Source organism: Physeter macrocephalus, chromosome 18, assembly GCF_002837175.3.
Source record: "Physeter macrocephalus isolate SW-GA chromosome 18, ASM283717v5, whole genome shotgun sequence".
NCBI lineage: Eukaryota > Metazoa > Chordata > Mammalia > Artiodactyla > Physeteridae > Physeter > Physeter macrocephalus.
The window spans coordinates 79,429,287-79,450,813 of NC_041231.1; the positions used below are offsets into that span (position 1 = coordinate 79,429,287).

Below are 21,527 nucleotides of genomic sequence, written 5' to 3' on the forward strand. Positions count from 1 at the left end.
TAGAAAGGCTAGATATAGATCTACACATATATGGTCAGTTAATCTTTGAAAACCTGCAAAGGCAACTCAATGAGGAAAGGAAAGTCCTTCAAGAAATTATATTAGAACAATTGGACATCCAGAGGTCCAATTGAAACTCAACCCTTATGTAGACCTTACAAAAAAACTAACTGTAAGTGGATCATAGACCTAAATGTAAAATGCAAAACTATAAACCTTTTAGAAGAAAACAGAATAATCTTTGTGACCTTGCTTGACCTTCTGAGACAAGCTTTTAGAAACATTCCTTAAGACTTATCAAAATCATATACCGAAGGAAGGCTATGGGAGACAAAGAAGTATTTCTTTAAAAGATAATATTTTTCCCTAAGATCTTAAAAAATACAATCTTGAGTATAAATTGTGTGAGTATTGAAAAATAAAGAATGGTTAGAGACTTCTAAAAAAAAAAGATAGTATTTTTCATCTATCAGACTAGCAAGAATTATGGTACTTAGTGTGGTCCAGGATATGAAGAGCAAGGCAATCCCCTACACTCAAAGGAGAAGAAAAAGGAAAAGAAAAGGAAAAAGGATTCGTACATCCTTTTGCAAGAGTAACACAATAATATAAACAATTTAACGTCCTTTGGGCAATTTCACTTTTAGGAAGTTATTGTGATGAAACAATCAGGTAAGTGCAAAAAGTACAAACACACACAGGAGCATACACACAAGAATGTCCACTGAAATAAAGAAAAAAAATAGCAGTAACCTATGTACTATTTTTGAAAGATATATTTAAAAGCTATTTTAAAGACAAAAATATGTACTGCAACAACAATTACTAATATCCTTAGTGGGCAGTGAAAATGGATCTCATCATCACAAAATAACAACACCAGCTGAAAATATAGTGCCCACTATATTTGTAAAGACCGAATTTGCAAGCAGTTTTTACAATAGCCTGGTGTTAACTCTTGATTTGGATACGAATTTATTAAGCAAATTGAAATTACTTGTATTATGCTTCTGTCTTCCCAATTATTGCAAGCATTTAGTTAATATGTATACACTTAGGATTTTTTAGCTACGATGAAATAACTAGCAATATGTATACACTTAGGATTTTTTAGCTACGATGAAGTAACTAGCACTTTTAAATTAATCTCTACTTCCCAAAAGGCAGTTAGAAGCTGCCTTGTACTTCATAACTGATGAAAATCTATTTCTTTCGAAAAACCTTGCATAAGACACAGTTGTTGATTGTTGAGGAATTCATAAGTGGCTAGATCGTTTAATTGTGTCCAGCAGGTAGGTTCCCCATGTTCTAACATTGCACTTGAGATACAATGAAAGAAAATAAAAAAGAAAACATTACCTATTCCGGAAACCCCACCTGCTAAAGTCACATACCTTGGTTCTTGCTTTCTCTATAAATTCTAGAGGGGTTTTTCCAAACTCAAATCCAGCTCCAATCCAAGGAATCCAGCCCCCTATGCACGGGGGTCCACGCAAGTTCTTCCACTGAAGAAATAATAAGAGAGCAACACAACCTAAGATTATAACCACTGTTGGGGAAATGAATTCCATGTTTTTGCCTAGCACCTTCCTGAAGCAGAGAAGCGAAAAGTCTTGCTGCTGTGGTTCTTGCTCCTTCCCCCGGAACAGGGCACCCTCCCGACCTCCCAACTTTCCGCTGTTCCTTTTGCAGCTTGTTTGCCTTCCTAACTGTAGCCTCTTTTCCCCGCCCCAATTTTTGGGTAACTTTTGCATCATCACTCCCTCTTACGTCCACTTTTCTTTCAAGTTCTGGCCACGCGGGACGGAAGGAAGGGGCTGGATCCTGCTGGTGTGGGTGCAGGGGGGGAGGAGGAGAAGTGGCGCTGTTGCCATGGAGACCGGGGCTGGTGGCGCGGCGGGCGGCTCGTCCGCGACCAATCAGAGAACTCGGTCCAGGAGGGGCGGAGCCACGCGGACTACATTTCCCAGAAGCCTCGCGGGCTTCGGGTTGTTTTCCGATCTCACCCCACCGGGCTGCTCAAGCCCTAGGCTGCTAGGGAGAGGTTGCACGTTCGCTGGGCCCATCTGGCGGAGCCGAGTAAGGGAAATGGTCCCCGCCCCGCCGCTCGCCGGTTGAGGAGGAGCCGCCCTGGCCAGGTGGCAGGCCAGCCGCGGCGCGGGGCGCGGGCCAGAAGGGGCGTATCGTCTTCCCCTGCTGCTGCTGAATGTCGACTCCGGAGGATGAGGAGAGGCTCTCGCCGCTCGCCCAGAGATGGCCCCGCGCGAGCAAGTTCCTCCTGTCGGGCTGCGCGGCCACCGTGGCCGAGCTAGGTACCCGGCCGTCCAGCCTGGGCCTCCCCCGCGAGTCGTCGAGGGGTCGCGCGGGAGTGGGGGGCCGCGCGGGTGGCTTCGTTTCTGGGTGGATGCAACCCTCTTGGTCCACACCTGTCCTGCAGGTGTGGCAGGGTGGGGGCAAGGCCAGCCTTGTAAGGAGGAGGGATTGGAGGTCACGAAGGTCTCTTCCTTCCGATTTAGTCTCCCTCGGGTGTGCTATTGCGCCTGAATGTGTCCTTTTAGAAGCTTCCTGAGCTGTCATTCCTCTATAGGGATCATTTTCTCTTTCGTGAGGATGCCCTTTTTAAAACCCAGTTCACTTTTCATCTTTATTGAGGTCATCTCTGTTATTTATATTCTTACGCAGCCTCACTATATCGTTGTGTTTTGGGTCCAAGTTGTGAACCCAACCTGTGGGACTTAAGTGCGTTACCCGTCACTTACTTAGCATCCACTCAGCATCTGCCAGTTGACCTCTTTGAGTGGAACTCATCTATACTGTGTTTACCTTGCAGGACTCTGCAAGGTAGAAGTTAATAATATATAAACGTTAAACCCAAGGCAAGGCACCCGCTAATTGCAGCATTATTATGACAATGCTGGAGACTGTAAGAGATATAGTTCAAAAGACCCAGCCCTGACCTTCTTACAGGCTGGTGGGGAGACATGCAGAGACAGACAATTACATTATGCTACTTATTATAATGAAGATGTTATTAAGTATCATAAGAGCAGAGAGGATGAACAGTTACATCTGCATAAGCAAGTCAGAGAAAACTTAAGGGGCTACCTAGAGCAGAAAACTATGATGCCCTTGCAAGAACACGTGGTGTTTCTTCCAAGAATTTTGTGACTAGAGTGCCTGTGTTTTCCCTGCCTTCACTGTGCATTTTAAGATTACCCTTTCATTTTCTTGCCCATTAAAAAAAAAAAAAAGGAATAGCTTGGATGTGTAAATGTTAGTTTGTCCTGTTCTAAAATGAGTTTACTTTGTATTTCCAGCAGAGCCAGAACATGATCTGTTGTTTGCTCTTAGTGCCTTCCACTCTTGCCCTTTGGACCCTCTGTTTTTTTTCTTTCTCTTCTCCCAAAGCTGATGGCGAATTTTTATTATTCATTGTTTTTACTGAAATACAATTCATTAACTTAAAAAATATTTTAAAGCAGATTGCTAAATGATTAGGTATGTTTCCGTTTTTGTTTTTGTTTTTGATTTTTTTTAACCTGATGTTCCCCCTGTGACCAATGGCTTTTGTAAAGGAACAATCCTCCTGTTAAAATTTCATGGAGAATTGTATGGGGGAAGGGGGATCAAAATATGAGATGGTTTTGAGTACAAAATGATTTAGGATCAGAACTTGAAGCATTATTTAAGTAACCAGCAAGAAAACCAAAATTATTTTAAGAGGCATAACCTGTGCTAATATAGAGGTGCCTATATCTTAAGACTTTTCAGGTTTCATATGCCAACAGAGGATTGCTTAAATTCTCTATATGTACACAACTTGTGTTTTAGAAAAACTAACAGCAAGATAATTAACTTTTCCAAAGACAAGTGGTTAAGACTGAATATTCTCTTCCCGTCTCTGTGTTCTCTTGGAAAAGGCATAGCTATGGTTTTGCATCAGGTGGTGGTCACTGAAAAGACTTATGTAATGTCACTAATGTTAATGAACTATCTGAATCATTGTGTGTATAAAGTTATGAGCTTGATCTTCCTTATGTAAGCCAGTTAGCTTCACTCTGTTTCCAGGTGAAAGGTCTATCTCTAATTCAAGATGTAATCATTAGGAAAAAAATTTTCAAGTACAGGTGGTATTTGTAAGGAAGCCATGCATAAAACTCATCAGTGCTGGAAAACCAACTCAACATATTCCTTAATTGAAAGGATATTGAGCCTGCCACCCTTTGATATAAAAGACACGATAAACCCTCTGTTGCATCTTCTCTTTCTCAGACATCAGGTCAGTGATTCATCTACGTGCAAACATCACCCACGAAATGATAGAATTCAGCTTCATCTGGCCTTTCTTAAGAGCCTGTCATAAGTAGTACAGTATTCTAAAAGTCACATTGGCTCTTAATCATGGTTGCAGTCCAGGGCACATCACAGGCAATGGATACTGGCAATTATTGACATTGGAAGGCAAACATTAAGGACTAAAGTAGGTTTTGGACTGAAATTTCTGACTGAAAAAGAACCCAAGGGCTTGTCACTTTCTGTTTTCTTTCTGGTGCTCTGGGGCTGCTCTGGGACAGTGATTCTCAAATTTGGGAGTGTATAAGAATCAACTGACGTCTAAACCCCATCAACCTACTGAGACTCCATAGGCGTGGGGCTAGGAAATGTGTAATTTTTAACAATCTCCCTGGCTGATTCTGATGTATTCTGAAATTTGAGAATCACCCATCTTGTGCTAACTAAAATATGGGTCCTGTGATTTTTTAAAAAAATTTTGTTTGTTTCTCTGAATGTTACGGGTTTCCCCCTCGTTTTGTTTTTGTTGTTGTTAGCAACCTTTCCCCTCGATCTCACAAAAACTCGACTCCAAATACAAGGAGAAGCTGCCCTTGTTCGGTTGGGAGACGGTGCAAGAGAGTCTGCTCCCTATAGAGGCATGGTGCGTACGGCCCTGGGGATTGTCCAAGAGGAAGGCTTTCTAAAGCTCTGGCAAGGAGTGACACCTGCCATTTACAGACACATAGGTATTTATCTTGATTCTAGCTGGTGAGTTCGTCACGAGTTCCGTGTTTGTCTCCTCTGCTTTCCTGTTGAGCTGTGTTCAAAAGCCAGCTAGTTTTCTTCGGCTAATATGATAAATGAATATAAGGTTACCAAGGAATTATAGCCTTAGGGTTTTAGAAATGCATACAGAAGTATTTAGGGATGAACTGTTATGATGTCTCTAATGTAATTTAAAATAATTAAGCAAAAAAAAAAAAAAAAAAGAAGCAAATATGGTGACAATGTTAGCAATTGATAAATCTCCATGATAGATATATGGGGAATTGTATTATTTTTCTCTACTCTTTTGTATGCTTGAAAATTTTCCTAATAAAAATGTTTCTTATTTAAGTTTAAGAAAGAAAAAGATGGGGGCTTCCCTGGTGGCGCAGTGGTTGCGCGTCCGCCTACCGATGCAGGGGAACCGGGTTCGCGCCCCGGTCCGGGAGGATCCCACATGCCACGGAGCGGCTGGGCCCGTGAGCCATGGCTGCTGAGCCTGCGCGTCCGGAGCCTAAAAAAAAAAAAAAAAAAGAAAGAAAAAGATGAATAGTTGATTTTTTTTCCACTTGAGGAACTTTAAACACAAAATGAAAAATATTTTTTTTTACATTCTTTGAAAATTAAACTATATTTGAGTGCAGTGCCTCACCAGTCTCTGTCCCATGTGTCAGAGGCCAGGTTGATCTGAAAGAGAACAGGGATGCCTGTCTAATCCAACCTTGGCAATAGAGTAAATGCAACACAGGTGATTTTTTTCCTCAGTTCCCAGGCTACCTATGTGGGTCCTTAGTCACTCTGAAAGGAAAGGAGTTGAAATTACACTGCTGCCAATGAGAACACTTTTCTGCTCTGCTTCCAAAGGGGCACACACATAGATAGGAGTTGCTGAGTTTGCAGCTTGTGGACAGGAGAATAAACTTGCCTTCAAAAGGAGATAGGACGGATATGGCGTTTTTCTTCTCTAATCATAATCATTCCTCAAATATGTAGGGACCCTTGATCAGAAAATTGTCCAGTACTAATGTTTACCAGCTTTGTGTTTTTAAAGCTTCAGTTCTCCAGATGAGCGGGTTAGAGTGTATTCACCAAGAACTGTCCAGAAGTGTGATTACACTTATTGTTTTGGTGCTTTGTATGTTTTTGAATATCTTAAAATACTTCATTAAACTTCTTCAAATATCAAGAAAAGCTCTCTATATGAAAACCATGTACTGATTTTCACAATTTTTCTTTTTTATTCTTTTTTTTGATAGTTTCTCCTTGCTTCCCATTATCGTCTTGAGTTTTACTTCTTTTCATTTGTACTTTGTTGACCACCATATGTGGTTTTACAGTTAAGATTCATTTCATATGTTTGACACTTGACTGAAAAATTACCTTAACATAATAAATTATCCAATGAAGTTGTGCATGTTTATTGAATGAAAATGCCTGCTGTGTACCAAGCTCTGTACTAGGGCATATAGTGTAATGAAAAGACACAAAACCCGCCTTGAAAGGCTCATGGTCTGATGGAAAGATGAACAAGAAAATCAAGTTAATTTTTAATCAAGATGATAAATGCCGTATTAGACACATGCCTGGATAGTTCTGGGGGATCAGAGAAGCACGGCGGGTGCAATGACAGCCTAGAACACTGGAGGCCAGGTCAGGGGGCACTTTTTGGAAAACATGTTCTTTGAGTTGAGTATTGAAAGAGTAGGAGGAGTTAGCAAGTCAGGAAAGGGAGAATCCATTCAAGAAAGATCAGATAGCACAGGAGAAGGCCTGAGGTTTTAAAAGGCATGCCCATTTGGAGAACCATCAAGACCAGGTGTCTGAAGCCTAGGGTGTGTGAGAGAAAGACACAGCTAGAGAGGTTGACTAGGCCATGTCAAAGCATCCTCTTATTTTATGAAACACAGGGCCAGATTCACCCTTTCAATGCTCTTTCTTGCACAGTGTACTCTGGAGGTCGAATGGTCACTTACGAACATCTCCGTGAAGTTGTGTTTGGCAAAAGTGAAGATAAGCATTATCCCCTTTGGTAAGTTTTGTTTTGAAAATAATATACTGTATTGTACAACAGAGGGAATACAGCCAATATTTTATAATAACTATAAATGGAGCCTAACCTTTAAAAATTATGAATCACTATATTGTACACCTGTAAATTATTTAATGTTGTACATCAACTATACTTCAATTAAAAAAGAAAAAGAAAATATACTAGTGCCCGGAAGGTTTTACTGTTTATCCATTAGATTTGTATAAAATTGTGCATTTGTACCAAAATTGCCTCAAGGTATAGGCTTAAAATAATAAATAATTACAATATAAATCCAAATAATTGAACATTTACTGCATATTATATACAAACATACATGTATACACCTATATAAAAATTATATATATTATTTAATATTTTAATATTAAAAGAATCCTTTTGGAGCACCTTCTTTATTCCTCTTTCTACTGAGAAACCCTAAGCTTTAGAGTCAAACAGACATGGGCTTATATTCCTGCTCTATTTCCATGTAGCCTGGGCAAACTGCTTAACCTTTTTTTTTTTTTTTTTTTTTTTTTTTGTCGGTACGCGGGCCTCTCACTGTTATGGCCTCTCCCGTTGCGGAGCACAGGCTCCGGACGCGCAGGCTCAGCGGCCATGGCTCACGGGCCCAGCCGCTCCGCGGCATGTGGGATCTTCCCGGCCCGGGGCACGAACCCGTATCCCCTGCACCACCAGGGAGGCCCTACTTCACCTTTTTTATCTTCAGTTTTCTCTGCTGTGGAAGTTAATACCTACGACCAGGATTTTGCTTTTGTAAGATTAGATGAGATGATGAATGTGAGTGCATATCACTTATAACATTTATAATAGAAACAGAGAAAAATAGGTTAATACAAGTAAAATACACAGAACTCCAGTAGATCAATAAAAAAATACATAAAGAACATAAAAGGAAAAATCAAGAAAGGATATCAACAGGCAACTCACAGAAGAAGGAATGTAAGTGTTCATTAAACATGTAAAAATGTTCAACCTCACCAGTCATCAGGGAAATTAATTATAAGTACTTTTAGCCATTAAACTGTTAATGGGAATGTAAGTTACTATAACCTTTTTGGAGCATAAAGTTTACCTGTTAAAATTTTTAAATGTGTAAGACCTAGCAACTCCTTCTTTATGATTAGAATCATTCAGAAATATTTGTACCTATTCATAGAGTCTCTCACACACACACATGCAGCCAAAGATACGGACTGTAGCAGTGTTGATAATAGCAATTTTTTAAAATTTAAATAACCAGCAATTTGGAAGTAGTCAAATAAGTTATGAGACATTTATACAGGGGAGACATAACACAGCTATTTGAAGAATGGGTTTTATATGAAGAACATATAAAGATGACTACAATATCTTTTTTGGGCTGAAAAAAAAAAATCCAAGTCACAACTGTAAGAAAAGGGCAATAAGTAGAATTTCATCTTCCAGGCAAAATCTCTTGGTGCTGTTTTTGAAAAATTGTAATGTTCTAAGCTATACTAGTTGCTTTCCCAGAGTTGGAGAAGGAATAGATTAATAGTTCTTGCATTCTGTAATTTCTTCCAGATGTGAAAGGGTTAGGTAAGGAGTTCAAAGGAAACATGTCACTGAAGCCAGCTCTCAGGGGGGATTGCCTCTGTGTTCTCTGACCCAGTCAGAACAATTCACTCAGTCACTGGGTCTTTACTGAGTGATTATGCTGTGTCAGTCCTATACGTAGTACCGAGGATATAGTGATGAAAAAGGCATGGTCCCCCGACATAGTCCCTGACTAGACTCATGGTAATACACACAGATGCCTAAACAAGTAGAATCATGTAACAATCACACAGGAGGTGTGGTTATGGGATTCGAAAAGAGAAAAACCAGTGGTAACATACTGCACCCATCACTGCTAGGAGACAACGGTCACGCTCATAGGTTATTGGTGGGAGCGTGAATTGATACAGGTACCGTGCAAAGGAACTTGGCAGGATCTATCAAATGTCACATAAATGTTCAAATTTCTTAGTGAAGAGTTAGCTGCTTATATAAATTATGGAGTAGTCATAAAATGGAATGCTATGAAACTTTTTTAAATGAGGCAGCTCTATATGAATTGACAGAGATAACCTTTAAGAGCAGAACAGTATACAACGTGGCATTCTGCATTTGTACTTTTAAAACAGATACTTTATATATACACGCACACACGCACGCGCACGCGTGCGCAAACCGTCAATTGTAACTTAGTGGTTAAGACTGTGGACTCTGCACTCGGACTGCCTGGGGTTACATCTTGGCTGCACTACTCACTGTGTGAGCTGTCATTTAACTGGGTTGTGCCTCAGTCTCCTCATCCGTAAAGAGGAAATAACGGTGGTACTAATGTCATAGAGTCTATATGAGAATTAAATGGTATTTTTAAAAGTGCTTAAAACAGTGCCTGACATAGTGCATTCGGTGAACGCATTGTTATTATCTCTAGAAAAGTATAAGAGAAACTAGTCATTGCGATCACTTCAGAAGAGGGGAACTGGGGATAGGGACCCTTTTCTACTCTGTACTCATTTGTACCTCTTCAAATATTGTTTTAGAGTAAAAAGAAAGAAACTACCCCTCTCCCCACGAGAGGCCACTGCCATAATCTCAGCAGAAGATGACTGGGGCTTGTCCCGAGACAGGAGCGGCTGGAGTGGGGAGAAGACGAGGGATTCAGGGCATGTTTAAGTATAATAGCCTAGACTTGTTCACTGTTGGCTTCAGGAGGTGAGGAGGAGGAAGAGTCCAGGGACAGAGAGAGTTTCCTCAAAGAGAGGAACATTGTCAAAACCCCTTCCCCTTGGAAAACTACTAAAATAGTAATCCATAAAATTTGTCTTACTGGCCTTTGTCTGTTAAACTGATTACATCAATGCTGTTTTTATTCTCCTGTGGTCAGAATTAACCTGTAGTTAAACTATGTCTTTGAAGCAACTGCCCTTCCTTTGAATTTCAGGCCATGAAAGGCCCCTGGCACTTCAGATTTGAATTTCAACTCCTCAGGGTCCTTGAACCCTCCCATCAGTAAACAGACAAACCTCTGTGATTTGTCTGGGTCTATTCTTTGCTTCACTGTGTCTTAAATCTCTTATGCAGGGGCTGTACCAGAATGTTATTGTTCCCTACAGACTCTGTGAAATTGATAGCAACCTTTAAAAAAATGTATCCCCTTTTATAATTAGGAAATCAGTGATTGGAGGTATGATGGCTGGTGTCGTTGGCCAATTTTTAGCCAACCCAACTGACCTAGTGAAGGTTCAGATGCAAATGGAAGGAAAAAGGAAACTTGAAGGAAAACCATTGCGGTAAGTTCTCCAACCAATGGGTAACTTTCCTTTCCCCTTTGAACATTCCCTAATGACTTTTGCATTTTTGTAACCCAACATTCAGTAAAGACATTAATTCTGACTCTTAATTTGGAAGTGGTATTCACTAAGGGGAGAGGTGAGATGGACCTTTTCTTTGCCTGATAAGGTGTACATGTTCTCTACCAGACAAACTGTACATATGCATTGCTCTTTGCTGCTTTCCCAGACAAGGCAGCTAGACTTGTCCCCTACTGCAGCTTGATATAAAGAGTCTGATCATTAACAGTTGCCCTGGTGTGAATTCTGATTCTGCCACTGTGGCTTGGCATTGTGGAAGTCACTAAACATTTCTAGTCTGTTTCTTCATCTTTAAAAGGGACTGTCTCAGATGGTTTCCATGACAGAGTGCCTGGCTCATCAGGTGCCAGAAAGCTTGCTTTCTTTCCCTTTCTCTCTGAAGGAAGGGAAATAGCAAGGTGAACCTTGCAAATTGTTCCTACTTCCTTAATTTCGCTCCTCTTTTCCCAAGTTTAAAGAAGTTTTTATTATTATTATTATTATTATGCTGTTGTGATATAAAATCCTCCTATTGCACTACCCTATACTGTCGAAGTCTGCCTTTCTTCAAAGGGCCTCTTGTTCAACAATTTATTAAAATACCACTTAGGCAGTTTCCCCTGGGAAAGGGGCAAATCTTGCAGATAGTTAGACAGACCTCTCCCAGGAAAGAGGAAAAGTGGCAGGATGCCCTGAGCTGAGTATGAAGGGGTCTGATCCTCTGAACACTGCGGGTGTGCTGCTGAGCCCGGAGGTCAGGGGGGGTTGGGGGCCTCCTTTGGAGGTTCACCACGATCACTGCCCTCCGCTCTGCTGCTGCTCTAGCTGACTCAGTGGAAAGTGGGGTTGGGCTGTGGCAGTCCAGGCCCCCTTCCCAACAGGGAGATAAGTACCATGTACAGTAGAGGAGAAAAGGGTACCACACTGACTTAACCAAGTAGTTTACAGAATCCCAGGACCCGTTTTGTCATCCTGTAACAACTTCTGATTACTATGTAGCAGGGTGAAGTGATGTTGCCTTGGTTTGTTACATGGAGAGAAGGAACCATTGGGGTCCAGCAATGTCTGAGTTTTAACTGATCACCTCAATGTTTTTCCTTCTCTGTCTCTAATTTTGGACATTTTGGGTTTTTTTTTTTTTTTTTTTTGTGGTACGCGGGCCTCCCTCTGTTGTGGCCTCTCCCGTTGCGGAGCACAGGCTCCGGACGCGCAGGCTCAGCGGCCATGGCTCACGGGCCCAGCCGCTCCGCGGCATGTGGGATCCTCCCGGACCGGGGCGCGAACCCGGTTCCCCTGCATCTCCAGGCGGACGTGCAACCACTGCGCCACCAGGGAAGCCCCGACATTTTGGGTTTGATATAGTAGGAAAAAATATTTAATGTTGTAAAGAGCATGAACCTTGGGATCAGACAATCTGGGATTCAAATCCAGCCTTTGCCACATTTTAGCTCTGTTACCCTAGTCACGTTCCTTAACCTCCCTAAGCCTCAGTTTCTTCAGATGAAAATTTGAATAATAATACATACTTCATAGAGTTTTCAGGAATAAAATGTATCTTATGTATATAAAAAGTCTGGTGCTTAATAAGTATCCAATAAATGTGCACTTGTTAATGTGACCTCATTCATGAGCATATTTCTTACATAGCATAATAGCAATTATGAATGTCCTTCTTTTTGGTAAGACTCAGAGAGTTTAATGCCTGAGTAAAAGCCACACAGCTAGTAAGTAGTCAGATGGCATTTGATACCAGGTACGTCTGACTATATAAAACCCAGGCTTTTATTTTATATCATAGGTTTCCAGATTTGGTTCATGGTTCAGCACCATTTTTCATCTGTGTACAGAAAAATGTACAAAATAAAGGCAAGATAATAAATTCTCATAAAGCCCAAAGTATTCAGTTTTAAGAACTCTTATGAAATTGTCCTTCCTACCTTTTGGTCTAAAAATATCACTTCTTTTATGAGATGATATGAGAATTGATTTTTTTGATGTTATTTGGTAAAAGTACAAAATTTGAAGGTCTCCCACAATACTAGTAAAATGAACTCAGAGGTCTGATAACCACTCTTCCTGCCTATAGTTAATATGGGCACAGATGATGTAAAATATCAAGAAAGGAGTTTTAATCTGTTTAATAATCTGAGAAGAGAATGTCACAGTTTATAAAGATCTCCATAAAAAAAGCGTTTAAATCAAAAGTTGGCCTTTTCTTCTAAAGAACTAATAAGTTTATCTGGAAATTAGACTTACGTGGATTGCTTTAATTTCTAACAATTCTAGATAGTTAAGATGTTACTCTACTCTAAATCATAACAGCTATAGGCAAAGCTTATACAATTGCATTCCAAACACAGGAACGCATAGAGTTTTCACATTTATTATTATTTTCCTTTAGATTTCGTGGTGTGCATCATGCATTTGCAAAAATCTTAGCTGAAGGAGGAGTACGTGGGCTTTGGGCAGGCTGGGTACCCAATATACAAAGAGCAGCGCTGGTGAATATGGGAGGTAATGGAAACTTCGTTGAATTCCGCGAAGTCCTAATCGCCTTCGCTTAATTATAAGCATTCCATCGGGGAAAATGAGAATATGTATTTTATTATTTTTAATAATATGTACTGGCAACAGTCTTCCCTTATGTTATAATGTCATAATTGAATATTTTCCCTAGAACATTTTCACTTTATTCTATGGTGACGTATGAAAAGGATTTCCGAAAACTAGCAAATTGTGACGATAAGGAGATAATTCCAAACCATTTCTAAGGGCTACTCTCCACACCATACCTTCCTCTCAGATTCAAACTGGTATATGTACCGTCTGTGATGGTCATTAAATGCAGACTACCAATCTTTCCCCCCAGTAATCCTGCTCCTCTTGCTGTATCACCCATTCTGTACAGCCGGGCACCTCAGGCTGGAAGTCTGAATGTTTCCTTAACTCATCCCATCTCGCACTTCCCATATTCAGTCATTGATTTCTCCTATCTTCTAAATATTTCTTAAATGCCCCCACCCCCGCAGTATATTCTGCTAAGTGAAATAAGTCAGACAGAGAAAGACAGATACCATGTGATCTCAGTGTGGAATCTAAAAGACAAAACAAAACAAAATGAAAACAGACTCACAGATGCAGAGAACAGGAGGTTGCCAGAGGAGAGGAGGGTAGGAGGCCAAAATAGGTGAAGGGGATTAAGAGGTACAAACCTCCAGTTATAAAATAAATATGCCACAGGGGTGTAATATACAGTATAAGGAACTATTACAATAATATTGTAATAACTTTGTATGGGGACTGATGGTTACTAGACTTATTGTGGTGACCTTTTTATAATGTATGCACATGTCAGATCACTATGTAGTATACCTGGAATAACCATAATATTACACATTAACTATATTTCAATTAAAAGAAAGTTTCCCCCCTCAATGTCTACTACCTTAGTATCCTTAAAATGACTGTTTTTACAGTAGTAACCATCAAAACACAACTAGACCACTGCCACAGCCATCTAACTGGTCTCTTCCTCTGCCCTCAAATTTGTACCCAGTATCCATCGAGCTTTATCTGAAGTACAGATCTGAACATGTTATTGGTATCCTTAAAACCCTTCACTGGCTTCTTATCACTCAGAGAATAAAGTGGAAATTTCATAACATAACACAGCAGGCCTGTATAATCCAGCCTGTGTCTTCTGGGGTTGAGCAATTCATTGACTCTGGAGCAGAGAGGGAAGCAGAGTCAAGAGCTAAAGTGTTCCACTGCCTGCACACACCAAACTCTTCCTCACCTCTGTACTCTCTGTCCTCATCCCTCTTCTTCTGTTTAGTTTTCTTCTGCAGATCGTTTCATACGTAGCTGAGGTGTCTTCTCCACCTGTGTACTTTACCCAGACCTCCTGCAGCCGCCCCTCCCAGGTCATGGTGTGTTAGATGCCCCTTTATGTGTTTCCATAGTTCCCCGTGCTTAACTCTGTCACTGGTTTTACCTCATTTCATTGCTTTCTACTACGTGTCTATCTCCTCCTCTAGATTTTTGAGCCCCCTGAAGGCAAGGACTATGCTTCATCTTTCTTTATTTCCCCAGCCCCTCGTACATAATCAACAAACATTTAATGAATGAAGCAATGGATGAAAGACTCCTAAGACCAAAATGATATGATTCTAAGAAACTGATAAATAGCATTTTTGAGAGGTATAGTAACATATCACTCAAATATCAAAGGGAGTAAATCTATTTTATATACTGCTATTTCAGTCCATTGATGTCTGCTGCATCATACTGGTGGATATTTTGGTTTTCAGAAAACCTTTCAGATTGTCGTTCTCAATTCATTGCTTCAAAATCTACTGCAGCCCAGATTTCTCTTCCAAGTTCCAGCTTATCGTAAATATATCGCTTTGAATGTGTCCAAACCAAGCTCATTTACTAAATCACTTCCTTCTCTGTTCTTCCCAATCTCAAAATATGATATCATCATCTTTTTAGTTGAACAACGCAGAAACCTGGGCATGATTTTGATCTCTTTGCTTTCACTTGCTCCTTACAGCCCACCAGTCACCAAATCCAGCCAATTCTGTCTTGCATATATATCTCAAGTTCATCCACTTCCCTTCATCCATGGAGCCACTCCTTTGTCCAAGTATTATTCATCTCCTCCTACTGGACCACTACAAATGTCTCCTAACTAGTCTGCCCACATACACCCCACAGCCATTTTGTCCCACTATGCATCTGAAATTTTTCTAATCAGGATCACTGATGCCTGTCATCTTACTTTAAAACACTTAAATTAGTCCATTCTCATTTTCCCATCTCCATAAATGGCAGCTGTGTCCTTCAAATTGTTCAAGCTCAAAACCTTGCCGTCATTTTTGCTTCCTTTCCTTCCCTCCATATTCAATCTGCTGGCCGATCCCTGTTGATCCTGTTGATTCTGTCTTCAAAACACCTGAACTCTGACCAGCACTCCATAACCCCTTTATCCAAGGCGCCATCATTTCTTATCCAAGCCGCCATCATTTCTCACCAGAAGCACCGCAACAGCCTCATATCTAGTCTGCCTTGTCTCCCAATAGTCTACTCTTAACAGAACAGCCAGAGTGATCTTGGAAATAGTGGCCCAGGTCAGTCACTCCTTTGCTCAAACCATCCCCTTCTCCAACTCTTGCTGCCTCTGCTCCTGTTAAACTAGTGTTCTTGCTGTTCTTCTAACATACAAAGCTGACTTTGCCTCAGGGCTATAACACATACTGTGGCTCTGCCCGGGATGCTTTGTCATAGATATCTACGAAGTGTACTTTCTTTTTTTTTTTTTTTTTTGTTATTTATTTATTTTTTTTTAACATCTTTATTGGAGTATAATTGCTTTACAATGGTGTGTTTGTTTCTGCTCTACAACAAAGTGAATCAGTTATACATATACATATGTTCCCATATCTCTTCCCTCTTGCGTCTCCCTCCCTCCCACCCCTCTAGGTGGTCACAAAACACAGAGCTGATCTCCCTGTGCTACGCGGCTGCTTCCCACTAGCTATCCATTTGACGTTTGGTAGTGTATATATGTCCATGCCACTCTCTCACTTCTTCACAGCTTACCCTTCCCGCTCCCCATATCCCAAGTCCATGCTCTAGTAGGTCTGTGTTTTATTCCCACCCTACCCCTAGGCTCTTCATGACATTTTTTTTTTCTTTAGAAAGTGTACTTTCTCAAGCTTCCTTAAGGTATCTGCTCAAATATTATTGCGAGGTCTTCCCTGATCACCCTATTTAAATTCACATATGCCAACCTTCCCCACCCTCACAGGCTCACTGTCCCCTCTCCTTGCCTTGTCTTCAGAGCAGTCACTACCATCCGAAATGCCATGTGTTTACTTACTTGTTTATTGTCTCAGCCTCCAACAAAGAATGGGGATTTTGTTCATTTTGTCCACAGCTCTTTCCCCAGAGCCTAGAATAATGCCTACCACATAGCAGGCGCTCAGATATCTGGTGAATGATCAAATGCATCTACCCATTCTTACCTCTTTCCAATTCCCTTCTCTGTACTTTGGTGTATGTAATCTTTACAAAACTCCAGTATTGCGATCTATCCCTCCCCTGTTTAAAACCCTTCAACAGCTCTTCATTGTCATTAGGAAAAAAGTATAAAAAACTTCATGTAGAATAATTACCAGGACCTTTTGTTTAAAGTGACAGAATCTCAACTCAACCTAACTTAGGCTAAAAAAAGGAATTCATCATCTCCAACACTGAAAAGTGCAGGGGTTGAACTGACTTTAAGCAGAGCTGGATTCAGATGTTCAAATGATATAATTGGGTGTTTGTCTCTCTTCCTCTTTTCCTCCCCCTCCATCTGCTTTCCTCTGCTTGAGAACAAGAATGGAATCTTTCATCCTTCTACACATTCCTGCCCCATTCTTAGCACATTCTTGACACAAAAGACATTCATTGTTGAATGAATGATATTTAAGCTTTCTTTTTCTATGTATTGCCAGATTTAACCACTTACGATACAGTGAAACACTACTTGGTTTTGAATACACCACTGGAGGACAATATCATGACTCATGGCTTATCAAGGTAAGACTGTTTTAGTTTGTCTCTTTCTATTTTTTCCTGTGTCACCCTTTCTTCCATATTTGGCGTAAATTCTAACTTTTGTCTCTTTCGATTGAGAACCTACTGAGATCACCCTTAAAGAAAGGCAATAGTACATTTATAAAGGGCAATTTTCTTAAAAGTTTGTTGCAGTTAAAATGGGGAAGGGAGGGGCTGAGTTGCAGAATGTTTCAGGTTAAACCTCCCCAAATATTTGCACCTTGATGGGGCCATCCCAGGGTCAGATTCTGATAACTGATTCTCCAGCTCAATTCAACGGGTATGTCTGAGCATCTTTTAGGTTAAAGGCACTGTGCAAGGCCCTGCAGTGGATACAAAAGGTAAACCATACTCCTTCCCAGGGAGTGTACCAAGGTGAAAAACAAGACTAGTATAAAAAGACTGTACAGTAAGTGCTAAAAGAAAGGAACTAGTTACTGTAGAGTTGGGGTGGGAGGTGCAGAGAGAAAAAATAACCGCTCAGAAGGGCCTACAAAGGAGACAGAATTAGATAAGTGTTTTGAAGGGCTGTGGCTTGTGACGGAGACATGATAAAGAAGAGCATCCTAGGAAAGAGAAACAGCTTAAATTCTTTGCAACACGAGTTCAAATTATCCATTAGAGTGAGTTACTTTATAGATGTCGAGTGTCCTTATGATTCTATTTAGCTTCTGATCTTGTTTCCAAATTCTAGACCCCTTTATGCTACTTGGACAACCCCAAAAGCATGTGAGTAGTGCCAAATTAATGATATTTGGAGATATACAAATAGACATAAACGATTCCAAATTTCAGGCTCACCTTAACTTAATATTCCTAGAGTAGTTTTTCTTCATTCTTCCTCTTTTAAAATAAGTGTTATCTTTAGTGCTGCTAGGGCAGTCTTTCTGTCTTTGCTCAGCTTTCTTTCACATTCCGAACTTTCCTCCAGGTGTGATCACAAGCAACGCCATATTTTCTGTAGCCGATAGTCCAGCCACCTCTTTCACAGAGAAAACTGAGGATTTTAGGCCTCTGTCCTATAAACATCTGTACGATATCTGTACCCACCCTTACATTCTTCCCTTCATTATCTTCGTCCATGCTGTTCGCTCTGCTTGTGAAACTCTTCCCCAGTTTCTACCCAGTCCATCTTTCTACCCATATCATCTTGAGAGATATTCTTGTCTTTCAAGAGGCTTGTCTGTTCAGTGCTATGATCTGTTTCTCAGAGCAGCATATTCAGTTCTAATAGTCCCACAGTGATGTTACCTCCTGTTTCTTTTTCATTGTCTTTCTACCCAAATGGTCTTCAAAATGCCACACTTCTAACTTAAGATTCAAGAATTTCCCAGCAGGTGTAAGTCTGCCTAACGGACCCGACTTCTCCTAATGGATCTGTCTTTTTTGGAAAGACATAGGATTTCCCATCACTATGTTCCAGCCCTAATCTGAAATAACTTCATCTTACTGTTCTCTAAGTCAGGTTTTAAGAAAATGGGGTGACTGGTACTTGGTTCATTCTTGAGCTCCACACACTGGATCGGGTTTTTAACTGGGTTGGTAGGCGTCTGTGGGTACGTGAGGCAGCTTGAAAGTCGCTAACCACAAACTCACAGCTAAGTAGGTAAACAGTGCTGTGCGATCTGGAAGTTCTGCAGGCTGTGTCACAGGGTAAAATGAGCGATCATGGAGGTTTGAAGGGGATTGCAGCTGTGCAATCGAGAGATTTATACGAGCCATCAGCATCTGAGGGAGAGGAATCTGGTGTGAAGAAGAAGAGTAAAAATGGCGCAAGCACTGAACCATGTGCTTAGAAATGGCTAAAATGGGAAATTCTTTGTCATGTATATTTTACGACAATTGAATACAATAATGTAAGTAAAACGAAGTTCTGGGGCAAGGGGGGAGCAGGAGAACACTGTGGCTAGGCTTTTAGGGAGGTGGGGAGGCAGGTGGCAAAGTACGTCACTACGGGATGCAGCAGAAAGGTGGGGTATTGAATTAATTCAGGAAATTATACAGAACAGAAAAACCAGAAAAATTCCCTTTTTTTTTTTTTTTTTGCGGTACACGGGCGTCTCACTGTTGTGGCCTCTCCCGTTGCGGAGCACAGGCTCAGCGGCCACGGCTCATGGGCCCAGCCGCTCCGCGGCATGTGGGATCCTCCCGGACCGGGGCACGAACCCGTGTCCCCCGCATCGGCAGGCGGACTCTCAACCACTGCGCCACCAGGGAAGCCCCTTTCTTCCCTCTTTTTAAATCACGAGGCTATTGAGAGGTAAAACTGTGCAAAAGGTTAGCTTACACTGTGTGAAGATCACAGATGAGCATGATTATTTAGTTGATCCTGAAGAGGACTGCTGATTCTGACAGTGCTGATGGACTGTTACAAACTAGCCTTGCAGATGGCCATCTGGTCTCCTAGAGAGAACGGAAGACTTACCCAATCACTCTCGGTCCATTATCACTTTAGCCATGTCCTGGGCCTCACTTTGGGGTGTTACTAGCAAGCAGTGATAAAGGTCAATAGCAAAAAGCAGCAATGTTCATGCCAAGTAGCTTGATGAAACTGGCGTTCCTTTTACTCCTCTCCTCACTTTGACCATCTTACCTGAGGCCTCCTTAATATACTGTTTGCTCTCTTTTAATATTTATTTTTTAAAGGAGCCTAGCCAGATCACACTACCTCCTCAAAACAATTTGATAAGAAGAGCATGAGGCAGGCCACTGGCAGCTGCCCCTAAGGTCTCTGTGTGCCGAATGGGGCGACAGTTGCCAAAGGGCGTTCTTGATGTGGTTATTATACAGGTAAAAATAAATCCTTTAATAGTAAAATTAATTAGTTAATGACTACTAATTAATGAAGGCTACCTACTTTTTAAAAATAGAATTTATTAATAATATTAACACTCTGGCAGATGTCGTTTCTACTCTTGGCACTTATGTGTGAAGCAGAGCTGGCACCCAGCCTCTCTGAAGCAAATGGACAAGTAAAAATGTAGTGTTTCCCTCCAATCTTTTGAGCCAAGAGGGGGAAACTGTGTGCCTATTTCTATCCTATTTCTTTGTTCTTCCTTACCTCTTGATTGGTCTTGTATGCTGTTTCTAGTAGACCTAAGTTTTAGAACTTAGGTGAATTTTCTGTTGGTTGAGACATTTCTATGTAAAAACGTGAAGGTATATTAAAATAAATGATATTAAACTTGGACTTGCAAAGTATCTGAACAAATAGAAAAGAATGTTAAAAGAGCAGCAGTCTACACCTCCTGGGATATATATGGTGAAACAGTAAGTTCTTTCCACATAGGCAATGCCTGTCATGTGGACAAAGACCCAAGAAAAGTTACATGCACAGTCGGGTCATTTGCTGGAAAATGTAAATAGGTCATATGGGCTCCTTCTCTTGAATTCAGGAATTCCTAAAGTGAGTTTCTACTTTGAACAATCAATCCTGACCTGAAAGAGTCATAAAGAGCTTGGGGACTTCCTGCTGCACTTTAGAGTAAGAGAGTGTGAAGATTCCTAATGCAGCTTCAGCCTCCCTACCACAGAGCCTTCAGAAACTTCAAAGGCCTTGCTTGGCATGGAACTCAGTGATCCTTATCTCTGGGAGGTACTTGGTGTTCCAGAAGGACATAAAAGTTTTCCACAGTTTTTCTTTCTAGCTTTCCATTAGCCCAGTCTGACCCGCCTGATCCCAGTCTGTGGACTTAGCTGCCACCTCCTGGGTCCTGGGCCTTCCATTTCCTGTGATTCAGGACAGCCACCCCTCTTCTCGTCATCTGTGTTTCTCCTGGAAAAGTTTACAGCAGTTAATGGGTTCTCGGGTTATGGAATGTCGATAATGTTCCTGTATTGCCTCGCTCATGCCAACATTCATAATGAACTGATGGTGGTCTCTGAACTGTTTAGTCACTCATTTACAGAATCTTGATTTACTCTGTAGTGGGTTGGCCACATCCATTTTGTCTGTCTTGAGTAACTGACCAGAAGCTTTTCTCAAGAGGGGGTAATTATGAACCAAATTATGTGATTCCCCCACTTACAATCCTTTCAATGACTGCCCTTTGCATCGAGAATAAATCAAACTCCTTAAATTAGCCTTCTCTGCCTGCTTCTTTAGCCTCTCATCTAGCTGGTGAGAAGGAAGCATCTATGTCGAGACCTGCTGTCACCCACGAGCCTTTCCATGACTGCCTGTCACCCAGTTACTCCCTATCACATGATCTCATTTTATTTCTTTCATAGCACTAACCACATCTGAAATTATTCATTTCCCCTCTGCCTCTCCCAAGTAAGTGCCTTGAGGACAGGATCTTATCTGTCTTGTTTACTGCCTACAAGAGTGCCTGCCTACAGCAGATGTTCAATGTATATTTGTTGACTGGAGATTCTTTTTTTTTCTACCTCTTTAATGAATTAATTTATCACTGATTTTAAGCTAAAACAGCATTATTATGAAGAATATTATAGTACTAGATTTA

General features: G+C 40.9%; 2 protein-coding genes across 9 annotated transcripts in view; one reads left to right on the forward strand and one right to left on the reverse strand.

Moving 5' to 3' along the window:
* The window catches only part of CYP39A1 (cytochrome P450 family 39 subfamily A member 1), a 73,190-nt gene extending 71,366 nt beyond the window's left edge, over positions 1 to 1,824 (reverse strand). For 3 of the 4 annotated variants that reach the window (XM_007117794.3, XM_028479657.1, XM_007117797.2), the window contains exon 1: positions 1,395 to 1,789. In XM_007117794.3, coding sequence (XP_007117856.2) covers positions 1,395 to 1,757 — 363 coding nt within the window. In that variant the 5' untranslated portion in view covers positions 1,758 to 1,789. Of the gene's footprint in view, positions 1 to 1,394 lie in introns of all 4 variants that reach the window. The other variant, XM_007117795.3, reaches the window with a different exon arrangement.
* A 182-nt stretch (positions 1,825 to 2,006) lies between these two features.
* SLC25A27 (solute carrier family 25 member 27) overlaps positions 2,007 to 21,527 on the forward strand; it is a 28,413-nt gene continuing 8,892 nt past the window's right edge. For 4 of the 5 annotated variants that reach the window (XM_007117800.4, XM_024122019.3, XM_007117802.4 and 1 more), the window contains exons 1-6: positions 2,007 to 2,312; positions 4,830 to 5,021; positions 6,985 to 7,069; positions 10,273 to 10,395; positions 12,857 to 12,969; positions 16,959 to 17,043. In XM_007117800.4, the coding sequence (XP_007117862.1) occupies positions 2,207 to 2,312; positions 4,830 to 5,021; positions 6,985 to 7,069; positions 10,273 to 10,395; positions 12,857 to 12,969; positions 16,959 to 17,043 (704 nt within the window). In that variant the 5' untranslated portion in view covers positions 2,007 to 2,206. The remainder of the gene's footprint in view (positions 2,313 to 4,829; positions 5,022 to 6,984; positions 7,070 to 10,272; positions 10,396 to 12,856; positions 12,970 to 16,958; positions 17,044 to 21,527) is intronic. The other variant, XM_028479141.2, reaches the window with a different exon arrangement.